Here is an 18,715-nt window from a genome sequence, read left to right as displayed (position 1 = left end):
GCTTTAACCCGCTGCGCCACCAGGGAGGGCCCTTGTGGTTTGTATTCTTACCATGGCTTTTTGTTCTTTTTTAAGTAAGTAAGAAAGAAAAGTCAAAGTACTTAAAAACATAGTTTAGAAAGTCACAGCAGAAAGGGACCCAAAGCTGCACTAGTTCAGTGTTTTCCAGAAGGTGGTGTTCACAGCAGGTGGTTGGCACGAGAGCTGCGCATTGAACACGGTGCAACACTATTTTTATGGTGATAGTGTTGGGGATCAGGATATGCCACCCCAGAATATGCACCTTTGGCATAAGGATCACTTTGAAACTGAAGGCAGCTGAGAAACAGCAAAAGCCAAAAGCAGGGCACAGATTTTCTTCTGTAATGGTGCCTCCCTCTGCTGTGCCTGGGAGAGATGATTCTGAATCAGTAGAGACGACTCCAGGCTCTCACTGGGCAAGCCTGGAGGCTATTCCGTCACGAACCTTACTAAGACTCTCTCTCAGTGAAGTTCACCATGTGTTTGCCTTCCCTAATAACCTCTCTTATCACTGCTCTGCAAATATGTTGTTCTTTTTAAAATGCCATTGAATCTCAGAGTTCTAAGGTGTCTCCCTGATGGCCTAGTGATTAAGTCTCAGCACCACCACCTCAAAGGTCCACCGCAGGGACCTGAGTTCGATCCCTGGCCAGGGAGCTGCCTGCATGGTGTGGCAGACCTCTCCCGTCTCCCCGCTGTTCCCCCCAGCAGTAGATTTCAGTTCCGCTCCCTATTCTGTCTCTGGTGGTTCCTCTCACTACCCTAAACAATTCTGGCCTACACCCCAAATCTTCTATAAAAAATTAAACATATAGAAAGAAAAGAAATATTGAAAAATAATAGTAATTATATGCCTGTCCAGATACTCATGCTGAATCCCCACATTAATAAATAGCTGCCCACATTAATAAATCTGTTTGTTTTTCTCTTCCTAATCTGTCCTTTCTCCGTTTAATTTCCAAAGCCTCTGTTGGAAAATCTAAGAGGGTAGAGGAAAATATTTGTCCTCCCCTAAGTAGTTGTATGCTCGCTTAGCATTTCAATTTTTTAAGTGCTAACTTTCCATTGTCAGCAGTGACATAAATTTTGTTTTCAAATATAATTTTCAGATGCTAATTAAATGTGTCATGCTGATTCTACAAGATATACAAATGTCAAAACAGTATGTTGTACATCTGAAACTAATATAATGTATATCACTTTATCTCAATTTTAAAAATACATGTATACTTTCTTCATTAAAAAGATTTTATTTACAGGCCAGAGGTGCAGGGACAGTGAGAGGATTCACGAGAGACAGAATGGGGAGCAGAACAGGCAGATCGACAAAGTACATTGCTGAGCAGTGGGTGGGTCAGGAGAGGTCTGCCGCGCCATGTGGGTCAGCTCTGGGGCAGGGATCGAACTCATGCTGAAAAGGCTTTAGCTTCTTAGTGCTGTGCTGTAACCCGCTGCGCCACCAGGGAGGGCCCATACATGTTTACCTTTACGTAAATGAAAGCAAGTTGATTAAAAATAAATGTTCAGTAAATAATGATATGCAGATAGGGCAAAATCAGGAAGCAGGTGAGACTGATAGAGACTTAGGACACACGGTGCCTTCCAATCCCTGATCTGCAGGGGTGAGAGGCCCCCAGGGGGAAGAGGGACTGCTGAGCTTGTGGTGTCTCTGCAGCTGGCACTCTGGGTCCCTATTCCCCAGCTCTTCCCGTGAAAAAGAGTGTACATGAATATCTAAGCTTTTACAGGGTTGCCACTAAGCAATACTTACAGAGGAGCTATTACGTGTCACACGTGGGTCTAAGCGTTTCCATATAAAATGATTCACTCTTCACAATAACTCCATGAGTGGGCTATTATCACCCCTTTTCACAAATAGGAAGCTAAGACAAGAAGCTCAAAGCCCAACGGCTGTAGGGGTAGACAGGAGTGGCAGACCTGCTTCAGAGTCTGCCTTCTTGGCTCTCGCACTCCCACCCGCCTCAAACGAGTCGCCAGCAGTCACTAGAGTCCTTGGCCACTAAATGTCCCCAGTGAGTCTGTGTGTTCACCAGAACAGCAGGACCTCTGGCCTGGTGGGGAGAGCTCTTGACTTGGTGTCTGGCTCTGTGTACAAGGCCAGCGCACCTTGCAGGTGGAGACCTCACTGTACCTGTCTGTCCCCCCCACCAGTGGACGGTGTGGTCATCTCAGCCCAGTGATCCCCTCTGGCTTGGGTCACCTCCTCACCCCCTCCTGCCTGCACTCAGGGACGCTTGCCAGCGCCCACGCCCCTCCCCATGCTCCGTGCTTCTGTTTCCAGGCATCTACGAAAGCGACGACATCAGCGCCCTCACGTCTGAGCTGGAAAAGGCTCTCAACTACGCCCAGAAGGTATGTCCTGGGCAGGCTGAATGACTGTACTGGTTCTGTAATGGTGCCGCCGGGTGGCCCCGGGAGTGATGAAAATGGAACTAAGGGAATAGAAACGTATACATTGAAGGAGGAATTGGCCAGACTTGCAGCTGGTTGAATAGCCGGGGTGAGAAGGAGAAACCCCAGAGTATCTCCCACGGCCCCTGCTGGGGTCCTGGTGGACAGTGGTGTCATTGACCAAGAGAGACACGATGCGCCATGGGGGTGCAGGGGAGGGGGCCTAAGACCAAGGTGTGGATACCGGCCTGTGCATGATGCACTGGGGTTCCTGCAGGCAGCGGGAACGTAGAGCCAGAGCGTGCTGTCCAGGGCAGCTCAAGCCCTGGAGATGGACAGAGAGCCACGGCAAGGGAGGCTGGGACAGAACTTAGGGTCCTCACTTGCTAAATGCCAACGCTTGCAGGCGGCTCAACGCTTGCAGGCTCCTCCTCCCAGGAGGAGCCCCACATCAACAGCACCCTCCCCCACATCCACAAGTCAACTCTCCCCCATGGGAAAGCCCCCCAAAAGGTCCCTCTTGTCTACCCCCTCTCCTCAGCCCCCCCCATCAGTGCTGGTCCCCCATCTGATCAACTCAGTCATGGCCTTAAAGGGAAGTAGCGGTTCGGCCCGCCCTTCCCAGCACGTTATCAGATTGGGTGGTGCCTTCTGGTGCTGATTGGGAGAAATGAGTGAACTTTTGGGCGGCTGAGGTAGGCGGAGGCCAAGGAGCCAAGCCTTGCACCACCATTCTGCCAGCCTGAGTCAGCCCTGGGCCCCACCCACTGTGGAAAGAGGCTGGCCTAGAGCCCTGTCTGCAGTGTAGCCTTGGGAAGGCCCTGAAACTCGAGGACCTGGGCTTTCCTTGTCTGCACAGTGGAGATGAGATACCACTTGCCCAACCCACATAGGTGGTGTTTGGGGGGTGACCTAAGAGCTTGAGATCTCTTCCAGCCCCTCGACCCACTAGCCCAGTGCCTGCTGCATCTCAGGCCCTCTGGACATGGTATTCATTGTTAACAGCATAAACCCAGGGCACTGGCAGACCTGGGAAGTATTCCAGGGACAGAAAAAAGAGTCCAGAGGCCCCAGCGGACCCAGTCTTTCCTGCTCACTGTGTGGGCGTGTGTGTGTGCCCGCCCACGCCCTGCTTGGAGGCAAACCACGCCGGGGTGTGCTAACCTCTGGTCCCCATTGCAGTGTGCCTTACTATTGTCCTCTCTGAAGAACCAGTCTGGAAAAGACCCAGAAAGTGCAACCATCCAGAAAGAAACGCCCAAGCCACTCAAGCAGAGAAATCAGCCCAAGAGAGCCTGTCCTCCCAAGGCCACGGCCCCCTCGGTGACCAGAGTGGTTTGACTCCCTTCCCTAATAATATGCAGAGAATTTTGTTTCCGTGTGTGTCCTGCTCTTTCCTAGTTCTTGAAATGGCCAAGGCCAGGCCCTCGGGCCCAGGGCAGCGGGGACGGGGTCAGGCTCCTTAGGGACACATGTCCACAGATGCCCTAGGAGAGCGGTTTCTCACCCCCAGGATCCTGTGCCTTGTCCTGCACACACCTGTCGCCCTGCCTGGCTGACCCCACTTGCCCCCAGCATGTAGTAAGGACTCCATGGAACAGCATTTACCTTGGCCTTAGGCCAGGAGGCCTTGGCCTGGAGGGCCTCTGGGACAGAGGCCTTAGAGGAGAGGGATATCTTTCCAGTTTTTGCTGCTGCTGCCCAAAGCTTACCCTGAGAGAAGTGAGGGTGGGCTTACTCATGACAGAGCCCCCATCTCAGCAATGAGAAGAAACCCCTAGAGGTGTGACTGGGGGAAGGTTCCAGACGCCACTGGCCTTGTGAATAAAAGAGGCAATAAGATCAGTGAGCCCTTCAGCATTTCACTCTGACAGGTCCTGTGAACATAGCCCATTTTTAGAGTGACTTACTCTTATCCAGTGGGCTATATTTTGGAAGATTCCACACAGCCACTGCCCTAATTCAAAGAACAGGTGTCAGGAGTCAGCCCAGAACCTTGCCCTCTCCTGCCATCCCACCTTCTGGGGTGACACTCTGGCATCCTGGATCTGCCTCTTGGGCCCAAACTGACTTGCTATAAAGGGCTTCAGTCTTGCCAAGGCCTGTAGCAGCCTCCTGAAACCAGAGTGCTGGGTGGGTGAGGTGGCCTAGAGTGGCAGCTCACCCAGAGTTCTCCTCAGCCAGTCCAGGGCCCTGGGTGACCCCCTGTAATGATCACCACATTGTGCCCAGCAATGGATGAACTCCCCTCTTAGAGCTGAGGTACCAGTTAGGCATAGATGTCACCTGGATTGTCTGTCATGCTGGAGTCCCAGAAACCCCACCCCAGAGGTAGGGGGTTAGGTAACTGATGCAGAAAGTTATGGCAAACTCCCATATCTGCTCTAGCATGCTTTGTCGCTCATACCCCACCACCCCCACAGACATTTCACGTCAAAATCCGGTCTCCTCAGAATCTGCTGCAAGAAAGGAGCAAACATATCTGAGGCCCCACCCCTTAGACCCTCCCTCAGGGCTTCTACTGATAGATTGAGGCTGGGGTGACCAGGGTCCAGCCCACCACAGACTAACAGGCCACTGACAGGACAGGCGGCCTCTTTTCTAGAGCATAAAAGATGACCCTGACAGAGCGAAGAGCCCCGCCTCGAAGGGCTGGGCATGGCGTCCACTCAGCAGTAAAGCAGGCACCCCACCAGGTAAGTCAAGGCCATGGTCAGGCCTGGGGTGGGGGCTGAGGCATGGAACAATAATGATATAACACTATCGGCCCGTCTGCTCAAAGAGTTGCTTTAAAGCTCACAACAATCAATCCTTTGTGACCGTTTACTAATTTATTAATTCCCATTTTGACTGTCACCAGGCATGTGTATTTTTATGTAAGTGCTTTTTCCTTATAAAATCTAAGATCATGTATCTTAATAATGACAAAGATGTAGCAGAATGGTTCCGAATGGAGTTCAAGAGTCACAAGACCCCTGTGGAGTCTTCACTCTCCTTCTAACTGATGCTGAGTCCCATTGCTTCCTCTGTAACTGGGAGTCTGTGAGGACAGGGGAGATGGCACAAATAGCACTTACTCCAGCCAACTTGCTACAAGGAAACCCCAGTGTGAATTAGGTTGCCGGACTGTGGGCCCTCACCCGTGCACTTGAAAGGGACTTGTCATAAGATTCAACTGGAAGCACACACAAAAGGTTAATAATGGGTTGATTTACAAGAGAAAGGGAAATAAATAACTCAGGGAAAAAAAGAGAGAGAGATAAGTTGGTTAATGCATCCTACCAGTTCTGCTGACCTGGAACCCCAAGAGCTGACAAAAAGCCAAGAGACAAGCCACAGACTGAAAGACCAAGGGGTGCCCAACATATCTAGTTTATCCCAAACTTGGCTGCTTAACTCCACCCTTGGGTTCCAGCAATCCTCTCCTTAGTGACGATGGAATTTGTAGTTCTGGTGTCTGGAGTGGGGGTGGAGTCCACAGAACCTGTATCTGTAGAGTTTGTTCAGGACATCCTTTCCCCCTAACAAACTGACCAATGTCCTCTAGTTGCTGTCCAGTCAGTGAAAGGAGGGACTCCAGGACAGAAGAGGAAGAGCAAATCCAGGGAGGAAAAGATTTCTCTCTCCCTGTTTTATACAGAGACAGGGAATAATGTGGGTAAGTTGGAAGCTACACAAATGTCTGACTGTCCTTGGTCCCATTGGAACTGTAAGTCAACAGGCCCCATGGGAAAGACCCTGGCCTCCAGCTGTCCCAGGACACAGGCAGCAGTGCCTTCAAGCAGGTTTTCCAGTCCAGGGAAAGGGACATGCAAAGTCTTGACAAGTTAAGAGAAAGAGCATCAGGGAACCAGAGTCAACACTGAAAATCTCTGGGGAGTCTGGGCATGGTACTTCCCACTCCAGCCACTAGGGGCAGTATCTTCACCCACTCTACTCCCCCACCCCAGGCAGAATTGGGACCTGACTGATGGCTGTGACATAATGCAGGTCCCAGAAACAACTCACTGCTATGTGAGAAGGGAGATCCCAAGACCCGTCCCTTGATCAACCTAATAGCCACCAATTTTCCAATTCCTTAACTTGGTTGATAGAGAAAGTGACTAGAAAACGGAGTGGTAGAGGGTGCCCAAGTAACCTTGCTCTGTCTCTGCCCAGGGTCAGTGTACAAGAAGTACCCTCATGGAAAGCGCATAAGAAGAACTACCTCTTCTATCGAGTTGCCCAGAAAGGATATCATCTGCTCAAGCCAAGAGGTATGAAGTTTTCTGCAACCAGCAAAAGCCACCAATGATTCCTTCCGCCAACCATTATCTAGGAGGGCGGCTGGAGAACAAACCTATTCAGAATGACCACCTAATGTGGCCTAAATAGGTTTAGGTCCCAAATCCAGTTGATGCTTCCCAGCAGGGTGACCCTGGGCAAGTTGCTTAACTACACTCATCTCAATACCTTTGTTTGTAAAACCAAGGCAATTACATTACCTCTGGGACTGATGAATAATAGAAGTACGTTGTGGTGTACTTACTGGTGTTAGATGCTTTTGGTTGCAAGCAATAGAGACATATCCAGAAGTGAGAACATCTTTCTTCCCAAAGCCATTCAGGAGCACCTGAGTGTGCTTCTGTGGGGTGAGTACCGGGCTGTGCTCCTTCGGCTTTAGGCCCACCCATTCTTGTGCCTTCTTGTCATCATGACAAGGAGAATGAGATTATCTAATTGGCTTAGAGTCTGAACTTTTTTTCCAAGATTTACTTATGTATGCGTACAAGAACTGGGGTATAGGCCAAAGGTACAAGGGATGAGCGGATTCACCAGAGACAGGGTGGGGAGCAGAACAGGCAGATCGACAGAAATACTTTGCTGAGGGGAGCAGTAGGAGAGACAGGAGAGGTCTGCTGCGCCATGTGGGTCAGCTCCCTGACTGGGGATCAAACCTGTGCTACAGTGGCTGTGATGGCTTCATAGTGCTGACACTTAACCCCTTGCACCACCCAATCATTGATCTCTACTAAGATTTTGTGGGAGGGGTTGAAATGAATCTGGGGTCGGGGTGACACTGCCCACTAAATTGGGGAGTGGCAGGACCTCAATAAATGCTCTCTGTTCTCTGCACTTCTTGTGTATCTCTCCCCAGCACCCGGGGAGGAATCTACATGTGACAGATGTTCTTAGTGCAAACTAGGAACCCACATTACAAACGCGAACAGATTTCAAGCTTGAGGTTTTCATTGATGGGTGAGATAAGCATTCAGCTGCCCCAAATAATAGCTTTTTCCTTTATTCTAAAGTGGGTAGCAAAATATGGACTAAAAAAACTGAAGATGGAGATCTCCAGATACATTGGCCCCAATTGTACCCATCAGAACTCGATTCAGAGGTCAGCACCTACCAAATACTGCAGCCTCTGGCCCAGCATAGAGATCAATGTAAGTCACGGGTTTTATTACTGTCTTTTCCCTCTCCCCTAACTCTCGCTTCTTCTCAGTCACAAAAGACAAGAGTGCTGGGGAGACCCCCTGTGAATGTGTGCACATGGCTTCTATTCTTCCTTTTAAGAACCCAAGGGATGGCTCTCAAGAACCAGGGGGTACAGAATTCTGGTGGAAAGAAGGAAGTCAGCCCCTGGGCGTGCCTGACACCACATTCCAGAGTTAGACAGGGGAGCCCATTGGCATGAGAATTATAAACTGTTGGCGAGAACAAAGACGAAACTAAAGTAGTCACCTGGTCTTCTGCCAGGTCGTCTGGATGGTGGGGGGCCAGGGGTGAAGACAGAAGGTGAAGCGTTCTCTATTTTCTAGTTTGGGGATAATGTTGATGTTGGGGATAATGGTTTCTTTGGTTTTTTTTTTTTTTTTTATTGCTTTGACGCCAGAGCAAGTAAAGTTAGTTCAAAAGTTAGTCACAAAATGGAAATTGAATCCCATTTTCTCTCCTTGCCCTTTTATTCAACATTAGGGATTTCAGAAAGCTAAAAATAGCTATGAAATTCAAAATTATTCACCAGAAGAGTTTTATGATAATTTTAGCACCAGAAGAGTTTTATGATAATTTAGTCACGCCGCTCCACTGTCTGTCCAAGGTCATCTTTAGTTTGGAATGCGTGGGGTCTCCCATCCTTCCATTAAAGGTTTTCAATTTTAAAATTTAGACATACTACATTATCTAAAATTATAGTGACTATGTTTGCCGCAAAACCATCATCTCAATTCCCTCACTCCTTCCTAGACCATCAATCCTGTCGTTTATAAAAGAAAGAGACGCTTTACACCTACAAAATTGTATGCCTACCAGATGTTTTGGGAATTATGAAATGCAATGAATTAAAGCATTTTAGGGGGTGACAGGGATGCGAAGCGATAGCTGATGAGGGAAATTCTACCTCATGCGCCATAATCCAGGGCGTAGTGAGACACATTCAGTGGACGCCCAGGGAGGTCGAAGTGTACATCACCTGTCTGGAGAAGCTGATGAGACGTTACGTCCAGCGGCTGCAGTGGCTGTTGTCCGGTGAGCCTGCCTCATGTCTGGGGGGAGGGGAATGTGGGGCAGTGGAAGGTCAGCCCTGGGGAGCCCAGGATCAGTCCTCCCAGGCCAGACACTCACAAACTCTCAGGGCAGAGATGAAGCCAGGAATGTCATCCATGCTCAACAGGACTGCTGGGCTCAGAGGCCAGGCAAGGGGTTGGCTGACAAGGAGTGCGACCATGGGTCACAGAACACCCGGGCAGAGTCCTGTCCACATTGGCCTGCAGGCTCATCTCCCAGACCTGGTCTTGCTGGCTGTGACGGAGAGGCTCACTTTCGAGGGGGCCAGTAGAACTGGTCCACAGGGTAGGGACTGGAGGGTGTGATAGAGAAACTTCTATTCTTTACAGGGAGAGAGAGCAGTGGCCCTCCAGGAGAGATGGAGGGAGGGATTGAGCTGCTCAGACTCCGGCCAGAGGAGGGAGGGCTGGGGGTGAAGGAGTGGTCTGGAGCATGAAGTCCCAGAGGCTGAGCAGAGAGTGAGAACTGGATGGGAGGGTGCTTAGGCTTTGCGGCCTAAAGGGATCCTGGGAAGACAGGAGGAAGAAGGAGGGAGCTTTCTATGGAGGTCTCTGTGTGGACCATGGGGGCCTGTGGATTGGGTCGGGCTAGGTCCAGTCCTCTCCAAGGAGACCCAAGTACAGCGGAAGCATGCTGGCACTTCACCTGGGTTCCTTCTATCACTTTAAATCAAAGCAGCCAGTTATTTCACTAGCAAAAATGAGTTTGTTTTGGAATAGTGAGAGGAATGGCAATTTGGGAAATGTAGGCTCTGACTGATGGCAGGTAAATCCGGAGCATAGGGGGAGAGTTGGGAGTAGAGTGGGCGTGCGGGCGGGTTCTCATTGGCTGGCCTGTGGTACCCCTCATTGGTGGACACGTTGCTGGGCGGCATGGGCCTTCCTTTGGGGGCAGTGGGCAGACTCCTTCCTGTTCGGAGGGGCCAGTATGCACCTTCCTGTGAGGGGTACAGCAGGCAGATGTCTACCTACGACGGAGTGATACTGCGTGAGTGCGCCCCCTACAGGCCTTCCTGGCCAGCTTTCCTCGCGGTTCCCTCTGTTAATATTCGTAGCTCATCATAATGTGTTAACTCTGTATTAGCGTGTGGAGCCAGCAGCGCTGAGTTTAGCAGCTGCTGGGATAACGAATGGCTCAAAGGGCCTGTGTGTGAATGGAATGCTTCCATCACTGCAAGAGTCTGGTCCACTCTGCTTTCCCTTGGGATAAATCCCGAATCCTTGAATAATCCCTCCAGCTTGACCGCCTTTTCCTCTGCCGCTGAGTCTCTCCATGCCAGTGCCGCTGGTTCCCCCAGCATGCCGGCTTCTCCTCCCCCTCCCAGAGCCTTTTCAGAGCTGGTCCTCTTTCCTTGGGTGACTCCCACTCATCCTTCAGCCGTAGCTTGTCTGTTCCCCACCTTACACCCATCTAATTCACAATCTCCCCATAACACGTCACAACCCACAGAGCTGTAACTCGGTGAACCCGGGGTCCTCCCTCCTCTGCCATTATTTTCCCCCCAGCGGATGGCCCTGGGGGATGTACTTGCTCTCTCTTGGCCAGCTGAAGGACTCTGCTCCCTAATATCCTTTCTAGCCTCTGTCAGTACAGTGGCACTATTTAGCGTGGTCTTGAAAGAACATAAGTCTCTGCCATGACAGGCTTCAGGTCCAGACCAGGCCTAAGGTCTCAGTTTCCTGAAACTTTGGAGAGGCATCCCCATCCCACCCCCCAGACCACTTGGCTATGATTAATCAAGTGTCAACCCACCATATGGTGATCACCCCAGCCAATCCAAGGACTGTACCCCACCGTAAGGTGATGTTCCCCAACCAATCTGAGTACTGCGAGTTAGCATGAGACCTCATCACCTTGGCCAATCCGAGTACTGCAGCCCACCTTAAGGTGATGCCCTCAGCCAATCCGAATGCTGAAGCCCACCATAAAGTGCTGCCCTCAACCAATCTGAGTATTGTGAACCAGCATAATGGAAACTTCAAAAACCCTGTGTAAAGGACGCTCGGGGCTCTTGACCACCACCGCCGTGTCGGAGGAGTCTAGAGTCCAGGCTCGAGCTTGCCAATAAAAACCCTCATGCCTTTGCATCGGATCGTCTCTCTGATGGCTTGTGGGATTTAAAATCTAGGCACAACAGTCTCTTATCTTTAGAGCTGATGAAACCCAGCCCAGGGAGGTCGTAACTGCTGTGCAAGTCGTCACAGGCACAGCCACGACTGAAACCCCAGTTGCCCAGAGCCCAAAGCCCTGATAGCCCCGCCCTGGGACAATCGACCCCTCCACCATCATGACAAGAGTCATCTCCGTTTCTGGTATTTGATGACCCCGCGGAGGTGACCCTCCTGTGGCTGCCTCTGCCCCACCCACCTCTGAGCAGGAAGTCGCCGCCTCTTTGGCACGGTGCTGGAGAGCAGAGTGTGCATCATGCTGGACACGTCAGGGTCCATGGGCCCCCACCTGCAGCAGGTGAAGACGGAGCTGATTCTGCTGATTTGGGAGCAGCTGCGGAAGCACTGTGACAGGTGAGGGCAGGTGGGTCAAGGAGTAGTTTCGGGGCTTCCCTGGCCTAGGGTGTTGCCTCCTCCCAGTTCCAGAGGGTCTGGAGTTTTCCTAAATGCTCTTCTGAGTGACGTATCTGTGCAAAAAAGAACAGTTTTCTGCTCTGCTGCAGAATAAAGCCATTTTTAGAAGTCAGTGTTAGGCCTTCTGTTGTAGATTTCAGCTGAACTTCGGGGAGCGTGAGGGGGGTGGGAGGGGGTTGATCTCTCCACCGGACCAGAGTGTCCTGTGTCCCCCTAGGGGGGACTAAGTTGTGATTCATTCTGGTCTTAATGTTAGTAAGAATGAACATTTATCAAGCCCTTTCTGTGTGTCAACATGACTTACACCACAATTTCTTTCAGTCCTCCCGATGACCCTATGAGGCAGTCTCCCAACTTTCCAGAAAAGAAATTAGGACTTAGGTTAAATTATTTTTTTAAATATTTATTTATTTATGCATACAGAACTGGGATACAGGCCAGAGGCATGGGGGTGGTAAGAAGATTCACCAGAAACAGACTGAGGAGCAGAACAGGCAGATCGACTGAAATATACTGCTGAGGGGAGCAGCAGGTGGGTCAGGAGAGGTCTGCTGGACCATGTGGGTCAGCTCCCTGGCCGGGGATCGAACTCATGCTGCAGTGGCTAGACAGCTTCATAGTGCTGCACTTTAACCCCTGTGCCACCAGGGAGGTCCCAGGACTTAGGTTAAATTATTCGCTCCAGATCACATTACCAGTCAGTGACTGAGGTAGTATTTGGGTCTGTTCTGTCTGCATCCAGAATCTCCAACCTGCACTTTCTCATTCTCGGTGGTCTCCCTCCCGGAGGGGTCGGGGCTCACCCCTGATCGCCTCTGTGATGAGCAGCCCTCACCAAGAGTGTCCCCTTCACTGTCCTCCCCTACACCAGCTTCAACCTGCTTAGCTTTGCGGAGGGTCTACAGCCATGGCGGGACACGCTGGTGGAGACCACAGAGGACGCGTGTCACCAGGCCATGCAGTGGGTGACCAGCCTGCACGCTCAGGGGAGCACCTCCATCCTGCAAGCCCTGATGGCAAGTCCCACCCCAGTCCAGCCCTGTGGTCACGCAGAAACTGTGTCACCCTCTGTCCTGCGAGTGCACGATGCTTCAGAGTTACCCAGAGCACTTTCAAATTGACCGTATTTCACCCAACAACCCAGTCAGTTAGGGACGCTCACTGTTCTCGCTTTGTAGATGAAGATCCAGAGGCTCAGAGAGGGTAAGTGACTTGCTTGGGGTTAACCAGCCAGGAAGTGGGTTGTGCTTTTTTCCCTGAACCCCAGCAGCTTCCTCAATTTGTACAGGCTGAGAGGGAAAACTCGTTCTTAATGGACAAGTCGGGGATCCGATGGGACACGGTGGCCGTGGGGGCACAGGCAGATGGCCGTTGCTCCTGCTCCTAGCCCCCACAAACTTCTGTGCCCTTTCAGAAAGCCTTCAGCTTCCATGATGTAGAAGGGCTGTACCTCCTGACAGATGGGAAGCCAGACACGAGCTGCAGCCTGATTCTGAGTGAAGTGGAGAGGCTCGCGGAGAAGAGAGCCGTGAAGGTGCACACCTTGTCCCTGAACTGCGTGGGCAGGTGGGCAGGAGGCTTGGCCTGGCTGTGGGCCCCCCTGAGGTGCAGGGGTGGAGGAGGGGGCCCACAGTGCCCAGCACTCAGGCGGTGTCCTCTGTCCTCCCCTAGGGCAGAGGTTACCTTCCTGAGGAACCTGGCCTCCCTCACCGGGGGCCGCTACCACTGCCCGGTTGGTGAGGACACGCTCTCCAAAATCCGCGGCCTGCTGACCAAGGGCTTCATCGATGAAAGGGTAGGCGACGAGGCATTCACGGGGCAGCCTGTTGACGTGACGTCACATAAAGTCAGCCAGCTGGGCTTTTCCCTCCACCTGAAAGGATCTCTGTTTCTTGGGCCCACCAGCAAGGTGTGCACCGGAAGAGAACTGCGGTCCCCTGCTGGCAGCCTTTCAGGCCGGCTCTCTTCAAGCTCGGGAAAGATCAGGGCCCGGGGTGCAGTGTTTCTTGCAATAGAACAGCTCGGGTTTGCGGCCGTTGCTCTGCACAGATGATCTCTCAGCTCTCCCAGCCGTCATGATGCCTGCTGAGCAGGGGTGGGCAGCTCGCCCAGGGATTCACCTGGAGTCACGGCGAGTGGCTGGGAGCCAGACGCCTGGGCTTTTCCACTCTGCGTTCAGCCCTTCATGTCTGCTCCTGGGACTAGACTCGAGGAAACATAGATCCAGTGACCTGTGGAGCACTAGATCTAATTAAGTTACAGGCCCCGTCACAGTGGTAGGGGGAGAGGAAAGGCACCCGTGAGCGCTTCTGCTCGGCTAGATAACCCACATACGTGCACACCTGCGCGCACACACACACACACACCTTTTAGGAGGGTGGTGCCTCCATTATCACAGGCAGGTCACCAGGTCACCCAGGGAGTGGCCACTGTTGGCCCACCACTGTCGCAGGACATAGATGTCGAAATGGAACGCCGGGCCTGGCTCCTCTGTTCAACTGCCTCTTTCGATGACAAACAGGACAGTTGGACAAGGCGCAGCGCAAGGAGAAGTAACTAATTAATGTTCACTTCTGTCCTTAAACACAGGAAAACAGGCCATTGTGAAGGTTCTCACTGAGTCACCTACTGAATGAGATTCTTTGAGCAGATCCCCCATGCAGGGTGGGAGGACGGAAGCCGCCAGGGGCAGGGGCAGCTTAGCTCCGTGTCTTTCTCAGATTCTCCAGCTAGTTGTGAGAACTTGTAAGTTTAGGCTCTGGCATGGCACTGGTGGGCGTCAGAACAAAGCTCCATTTTACGGAAAGGGCTGAATTGATGATATGCTTGACAGGATAACAGTGAGGCGGGCACACGTCACTCATGTTCTACAGCCCCCACGGGAGGGGCTGACTTCAGTGAAGTCCCACTGACCGTCTTGATTTTCCCCTCTTAAATAAAAGACTGAAAGAGCTTTACCCACAGCAGTTACGGGGGTTCACCTCAGACGTCTTATTTCGAGGTGTCCCATTTGTGAAATGAGCACCTTAGTAGGCGGTGAGCGCCCCCGTCCCTGGTGACAGACAAATGAGCCCACAGGTTCCCTGCACTAGCTGGGTGGCAGCTGCACTCAGTAACGCTACAGTTCTCTTGAGGCTTCAGGTGCCCGTCAGTCGTTTAGCTTTATTTCTCCTATTCAAGGACCCTGTGTTGCCCCTCTTTGAAGGAGATGACTTAAGGAGATTGGCCCAGGAGATCACCAAGACCAGAAGCTTCCTCCAGTGGGCCAAGTCCCTCAGGTATGCCTTGGTCACCCCTTTCACCTTCCAGGAGCACCAGCCCACTCAGACCCTGGACACCCATTGAGAAGTGCCCACCCTTCTGCCCCAAGCTCCTGCCCTGCCTGGCCCAGACATCTGGGCATCGAGAACCCCATGTCCCTCGTCTACTCACTAGGTCCCAACTCCAGAAGAAAGACGACATAAGATCAAAGACTGCCCTTTCTTAGAGAAGTGGTCTCAGGTAAGGGGGGATGGACTTCGCCTACTCTGAGCACCCTACAGGGTCAGACAGCACACTCTGTTTTGCAGACAGTTAACTAGAAGAAGGAATCACAAAAACAGAAAGAGCATCCTATGAAGAATCGCTCACGGAGTACACCATGGCCCCAAGGGGGGGGGGAGCCTTGGAAAGCTGGAGGGCCTGGACACCAGAGCTCCCCCGAGGCTGAGGGAGGAAGGCTGTGCTATCCCTGGGCCTACCCTGATGCTCCTGCCCTGTCTCCACGAGCCCTGCTCTCGCCCCACCAGATTGTCACTGGCTGGGAAGTCCTACACCAAGCCCCCAATGGGACGTACCTCTTGCTACCCTCTGCCTGTTGTTTCTGCTCATCCACCAAGGTGCCGCTCAAATGGTGTTGGCTGCTCGGTGAAGCCTACCAAGAGCTGGGAACTTCCAGTCTTAGCCCCATGGCGTCCTGACCACACCTCCTCTTTATAGAGAGGGCACTTAGCATGTACTGCACTCAGCACGCGGCCACACTTCCTTGCTCCTTGTCTGACTCTTCCTTGTCTGACTCTTCCTTGTCTGACTCTTCCTTGTCTGACTCTTCCTTGACTGTGGGCTCCTGGCAGAGGCTGGCGTCCTAACCACCTCTGGGTCCCCAGAACCTGCCACGTGGCAGACACACACAAAAAGCAGTGAGCGTCCATCTTCATGGTGAGCTGTTTCTGCCCTGGCCCTGCTCCCCGCCATCCCGGTGCAGAGACAAGATGTGGAGTCACTATCAGCTCATCTTGGAGGAAGAAGCCATGATAACCTCACCTCCATCACCTCACCCCTGCTCAACCTAACTGAGCCAGAGTCTGCTTGGGAGCCCAGTCCAGACGGAATCCTCTGCTCAGGCATGAGAGTTTGGGGTGAGATAAAACTATTATAAAGACTCATATCCAGAATATATGAAGAACTCCCAATCCAAAGAAAAGAATCCCTATTTCAAAAAACAGGCAAAAGACTCAACTAAGTACAAATAGACATAAGAGTATCAAAAGGTGCTTGACAATCTTGCCCATCAAGGAAATGCAAATTAAAACCACAGTGAGAGGCCACAAACCACGGATCAGAATGGCTAAGAGGAGCAGCCAGCAAGATACAGAGCTATCGGACTCTTGTATATTACCTGGGGTGGGGGGCAGGAGGGTTGGGGGTTGCATAAGCTGGCCCAGCCCCTCTGGAAGGCTGAGTGGCACCTTCTACCAAAGTAAAACATAAGCCTCTCAGTGACCCTGCAGTTCTACTCCAGGAGAAATGTGTATCTTTGGGGAATCTTCAATAAAATATCTACAAAAAAGTTGATAGCAGTTACTCCTAAAGAAACTCAGACCCAAATGTCCCTCCATGGTAGAATGGACAAGAAGTGATACTTGGACAGTGGCCACGAGATGCCCACTTGAAAAGAATGAGCTACAGCTGTAGCCACATGAGGCGGGACCCTAACAATGGTGAGTGAAAGACACCAGACAGATAGCGCAATACTGTGTAGTCCCATTGACACGAAGTTCAAGAATAGGCAAAACTTTTGTTGGTGATGGTTACCATGTGGGGGAGAGGCAGAGGGACATGAGTGCTGGAAAGTTCTGTATCTTGAGCTGGGTGGTGATTACACTGATGTGTGCATAAATAAAAATGTATGCATGTGGCCCTCCCTGGTGGCGCAGCGGGTAAATGCACAGCACTGAGAAGCTAAAGCCACTTCCTCATGAGTTCGACTCCCGCCTGCCCCGGAGGTGACCACATGGCGTGGCAGACCTCTCCTGACCCGCCCGCTGCTCCCCTCAGCAGTGTACTTCGTAGATCTGCCTGTTTCTGCTCCCCACTCTGTCTCTGGTGAAGCCTCTTGCCACCCCTGAGCCTCTGGCCTGTACCCCAGTTCTGTATGAACAAATAAATAAATCTTTAAAAAAAAAAAATGTATGCATGTGTGGAAAAAAAAAGAAGCAGCTTGAGAAGGCTCCAGCAGCTCCGGATTGGGGCCGTTTGCATGCTGGACCCAGGGACATGGCAATGCCCAGAGCTCTGCTAAGTGGATCTTAGTTGGGTCCCTGCTGCCTTCTGAGTCCTCTGCAAACACAGAAGAGCACATGGTGGTGGGATGCCTTGCTCACGTGGCCATGATGGCCACAAACATGCCCCTTCAAGCTGGCCCTAGGAAGGGCCTGTCCGTCACCTCTGACGTAGCTTCTAGCAATTCCTTGGCTTTTGGCAGCCAAACTCCCTATGTACATCTGTGCCCTGATTTCCCCTTTTTATCAGAAGACCAGTTGCATTAATCAGGGCCCTGCTCCAATCTGACCTCTTTACAACTGCAGTGACCGTCTCCAGCACTTCCCAAGATGATGTTAGAACGTCAGCATCTGAGTTTGGGCAGATGGAGGAGAGCACAGTCAACTCATGGCAGTTTTGTGATAAACTGCTTCTCCCCTCTTCACCCAGCTCTGCAAGACACCAGCCAGCTGGGGCTGGATAGGATCCCCCGCAGCCTGCTGGTGGGAGAGGAGAGGCTGGGCTTTGTGCATGGAAAGACAACCAGAGACGTGGCGTGTGACGTGGTGAAGCCAGGATGGGGGTTCAAGCCCCCACCTCTCACCTAGTGCTGATTCAGGTGGCTGCCCAGTGGAGCGCTTGGCATTTTGCGTGTTCCTTAACCTTAAACGTGGCGGCTATAACACACCTGCCATTTCCAGTTTTTGACGAGTAAGTTGAGCCTCGTGTAACTGCCCAAAGACACGCAGTAAGAAAGGGGCAAAGTCAACACCTAGCCAGAGATGACCTGATGGCCTCTTGCCACCACACTGATGCCCTCTTCGTGTCTCTGCATCTGTGTCCCTGGCTCAGGAGCTGGCTACAGCAGAGTGTGCGCATGAAGCAAGAGACCTTGCACCTGCTGGCTGAGACTTTGTGCTCTCTTCCCTGCCATTGCCCACCCGGAGGGTAACACGTCAAGCTGGGGTCTTGAGACCAAAGTGCTGGCCGGGCACACGGGCACTCGGTGCTCCCACACACAGCCATAGTGCTATTTCTGCCGCTGGGTGAGCTGCTAGTGCAGCCCGGGGGTGGGGCAGTTGGGGTGGGGGGAAAGCTATCTGGGATCCCAGCACCAGGGAAAAGACCTGCACTGAAGTGCCCGTGAAACGTGGAATGACGGCATCAGGGAGCAGGTGACCCCAGAGCTGGGTAGCGGGAAGCAAAGAAGGAAGAGCAGAATGGTGGGTGAGGGAGGAGAGACGTGGGGGGTGGGGTGAGTGGGAGGGATGGAGGGGGCAGAGGCTGGAAGGGGACAGGCGAAGTAACAGACAGAGGGACAGGAGAAGAAAGAAATGGGAGGAAGGGTGCCCGAATAGATGGAGGAGAAGAAGGAAAGGAGGGAGGGAGGAAAGGATCGGTGGGGAGCAGGAGGCTGGCTGAGCAGAGGGGAAAGAAGACCTGGGTGAAGAGGGGAGTTGAGAACTCCGTTAGCTAGGATCCTCGCACCACTGGCCACTGGCCGAAGGACAGGAGCCTCGAGTCCTTCCCCGGCCCCCGCCCCTCCCGGTCTCGGCCCTTTCCACCCTTCCCTGCTCCACCGGCCTCAGTTTCCCCGCTAGGAGAGCATTTGGGTCCCACCTCAGCTA

At 52.2% G+C, this 18,715-nt stretch overlaps 1 protein-coding gene across 1 annotated transcript in view; it reads left to right on the top strand.

Moving 5' to 3' along the window:
• Positions 1-16,770, top strand: part of VWA3A (von Willebrand factor A domain containing 3A) — a gene marked incomplete at its 5' end in the record, with an annotated part of 43,514 nt that extends 26,744 nt beyond the window's left edge. Inside the window, 15 exons of the mRNA XM_012731647.1 lie at positions 1,901-1,934; positions 2,324-2,394; positions 3,616-3,756; positions 5,039-5,129; positions 5,981-6,091; positions 6,592-6,689; positions 7,725-7,862; positions 8,838-8,946; positions 11,363-11,507; positions 12,439-12,583; positions 12,982-13,133; positions 13,239-13,362; positions 14,748-14,845; positions 15,003-15,068; positions 15,137-16,770. Coding sequence (XP_012587101.1) covers positions 1,901-1,934; positions 2,324-2,394; positions 3,616-3,756; positions 5,039-5,129; positions 5,981-6,091; positions 6,592-6,689; positions 7,725-7,862; positions 8,838-8,946; positions 11,363-11,507; positions 12,439-12,583; positions 12,982-13,133; positions 13,239-13,362; positions 14,748-14,845; positions 15,003-15,054 — 1,509 coding nt within the window. The remainder of the gene's footprint in view (positions 1-1,900; positions 1,935-2,323; positions 2,395-3,615; positions 3,757-5,038; positions 5,130-5,980; positions 6,092-6,591; positions 6,690-7,724; positions 7,863-8,837; positions 8,947-11,362; positions 11,508-12,438; positions 12,584-12,981; positions 13,134-13,238; positions 13,363-14,747; positions 14,846-15,002; positions 15,069-15,136) is intronic.
• Positions 16,771-18,715: the final 1,945 nt, after the last annotated feature.

Source organism: Condylura cristata, unplaced genomic scaffold, assembly GCF_000260355.1.
Source record: "Condylura cristata isolate star-nosed mole 26May11 unplaced genomic scaffold, ConCri1.0 scaffold00032, whole genome shotgun sequence".
NCBI lineage: Eukaryota > Metazoa > Chordata > Mammalia > Eulipotyphla > Talpidae > Condylura > Condylura cristata.
The sequence above is the reverse complement of the archived record's forward strand: the minus strand, read 5'-3'. Positions and strand labels throughout refer to the sequence as shown.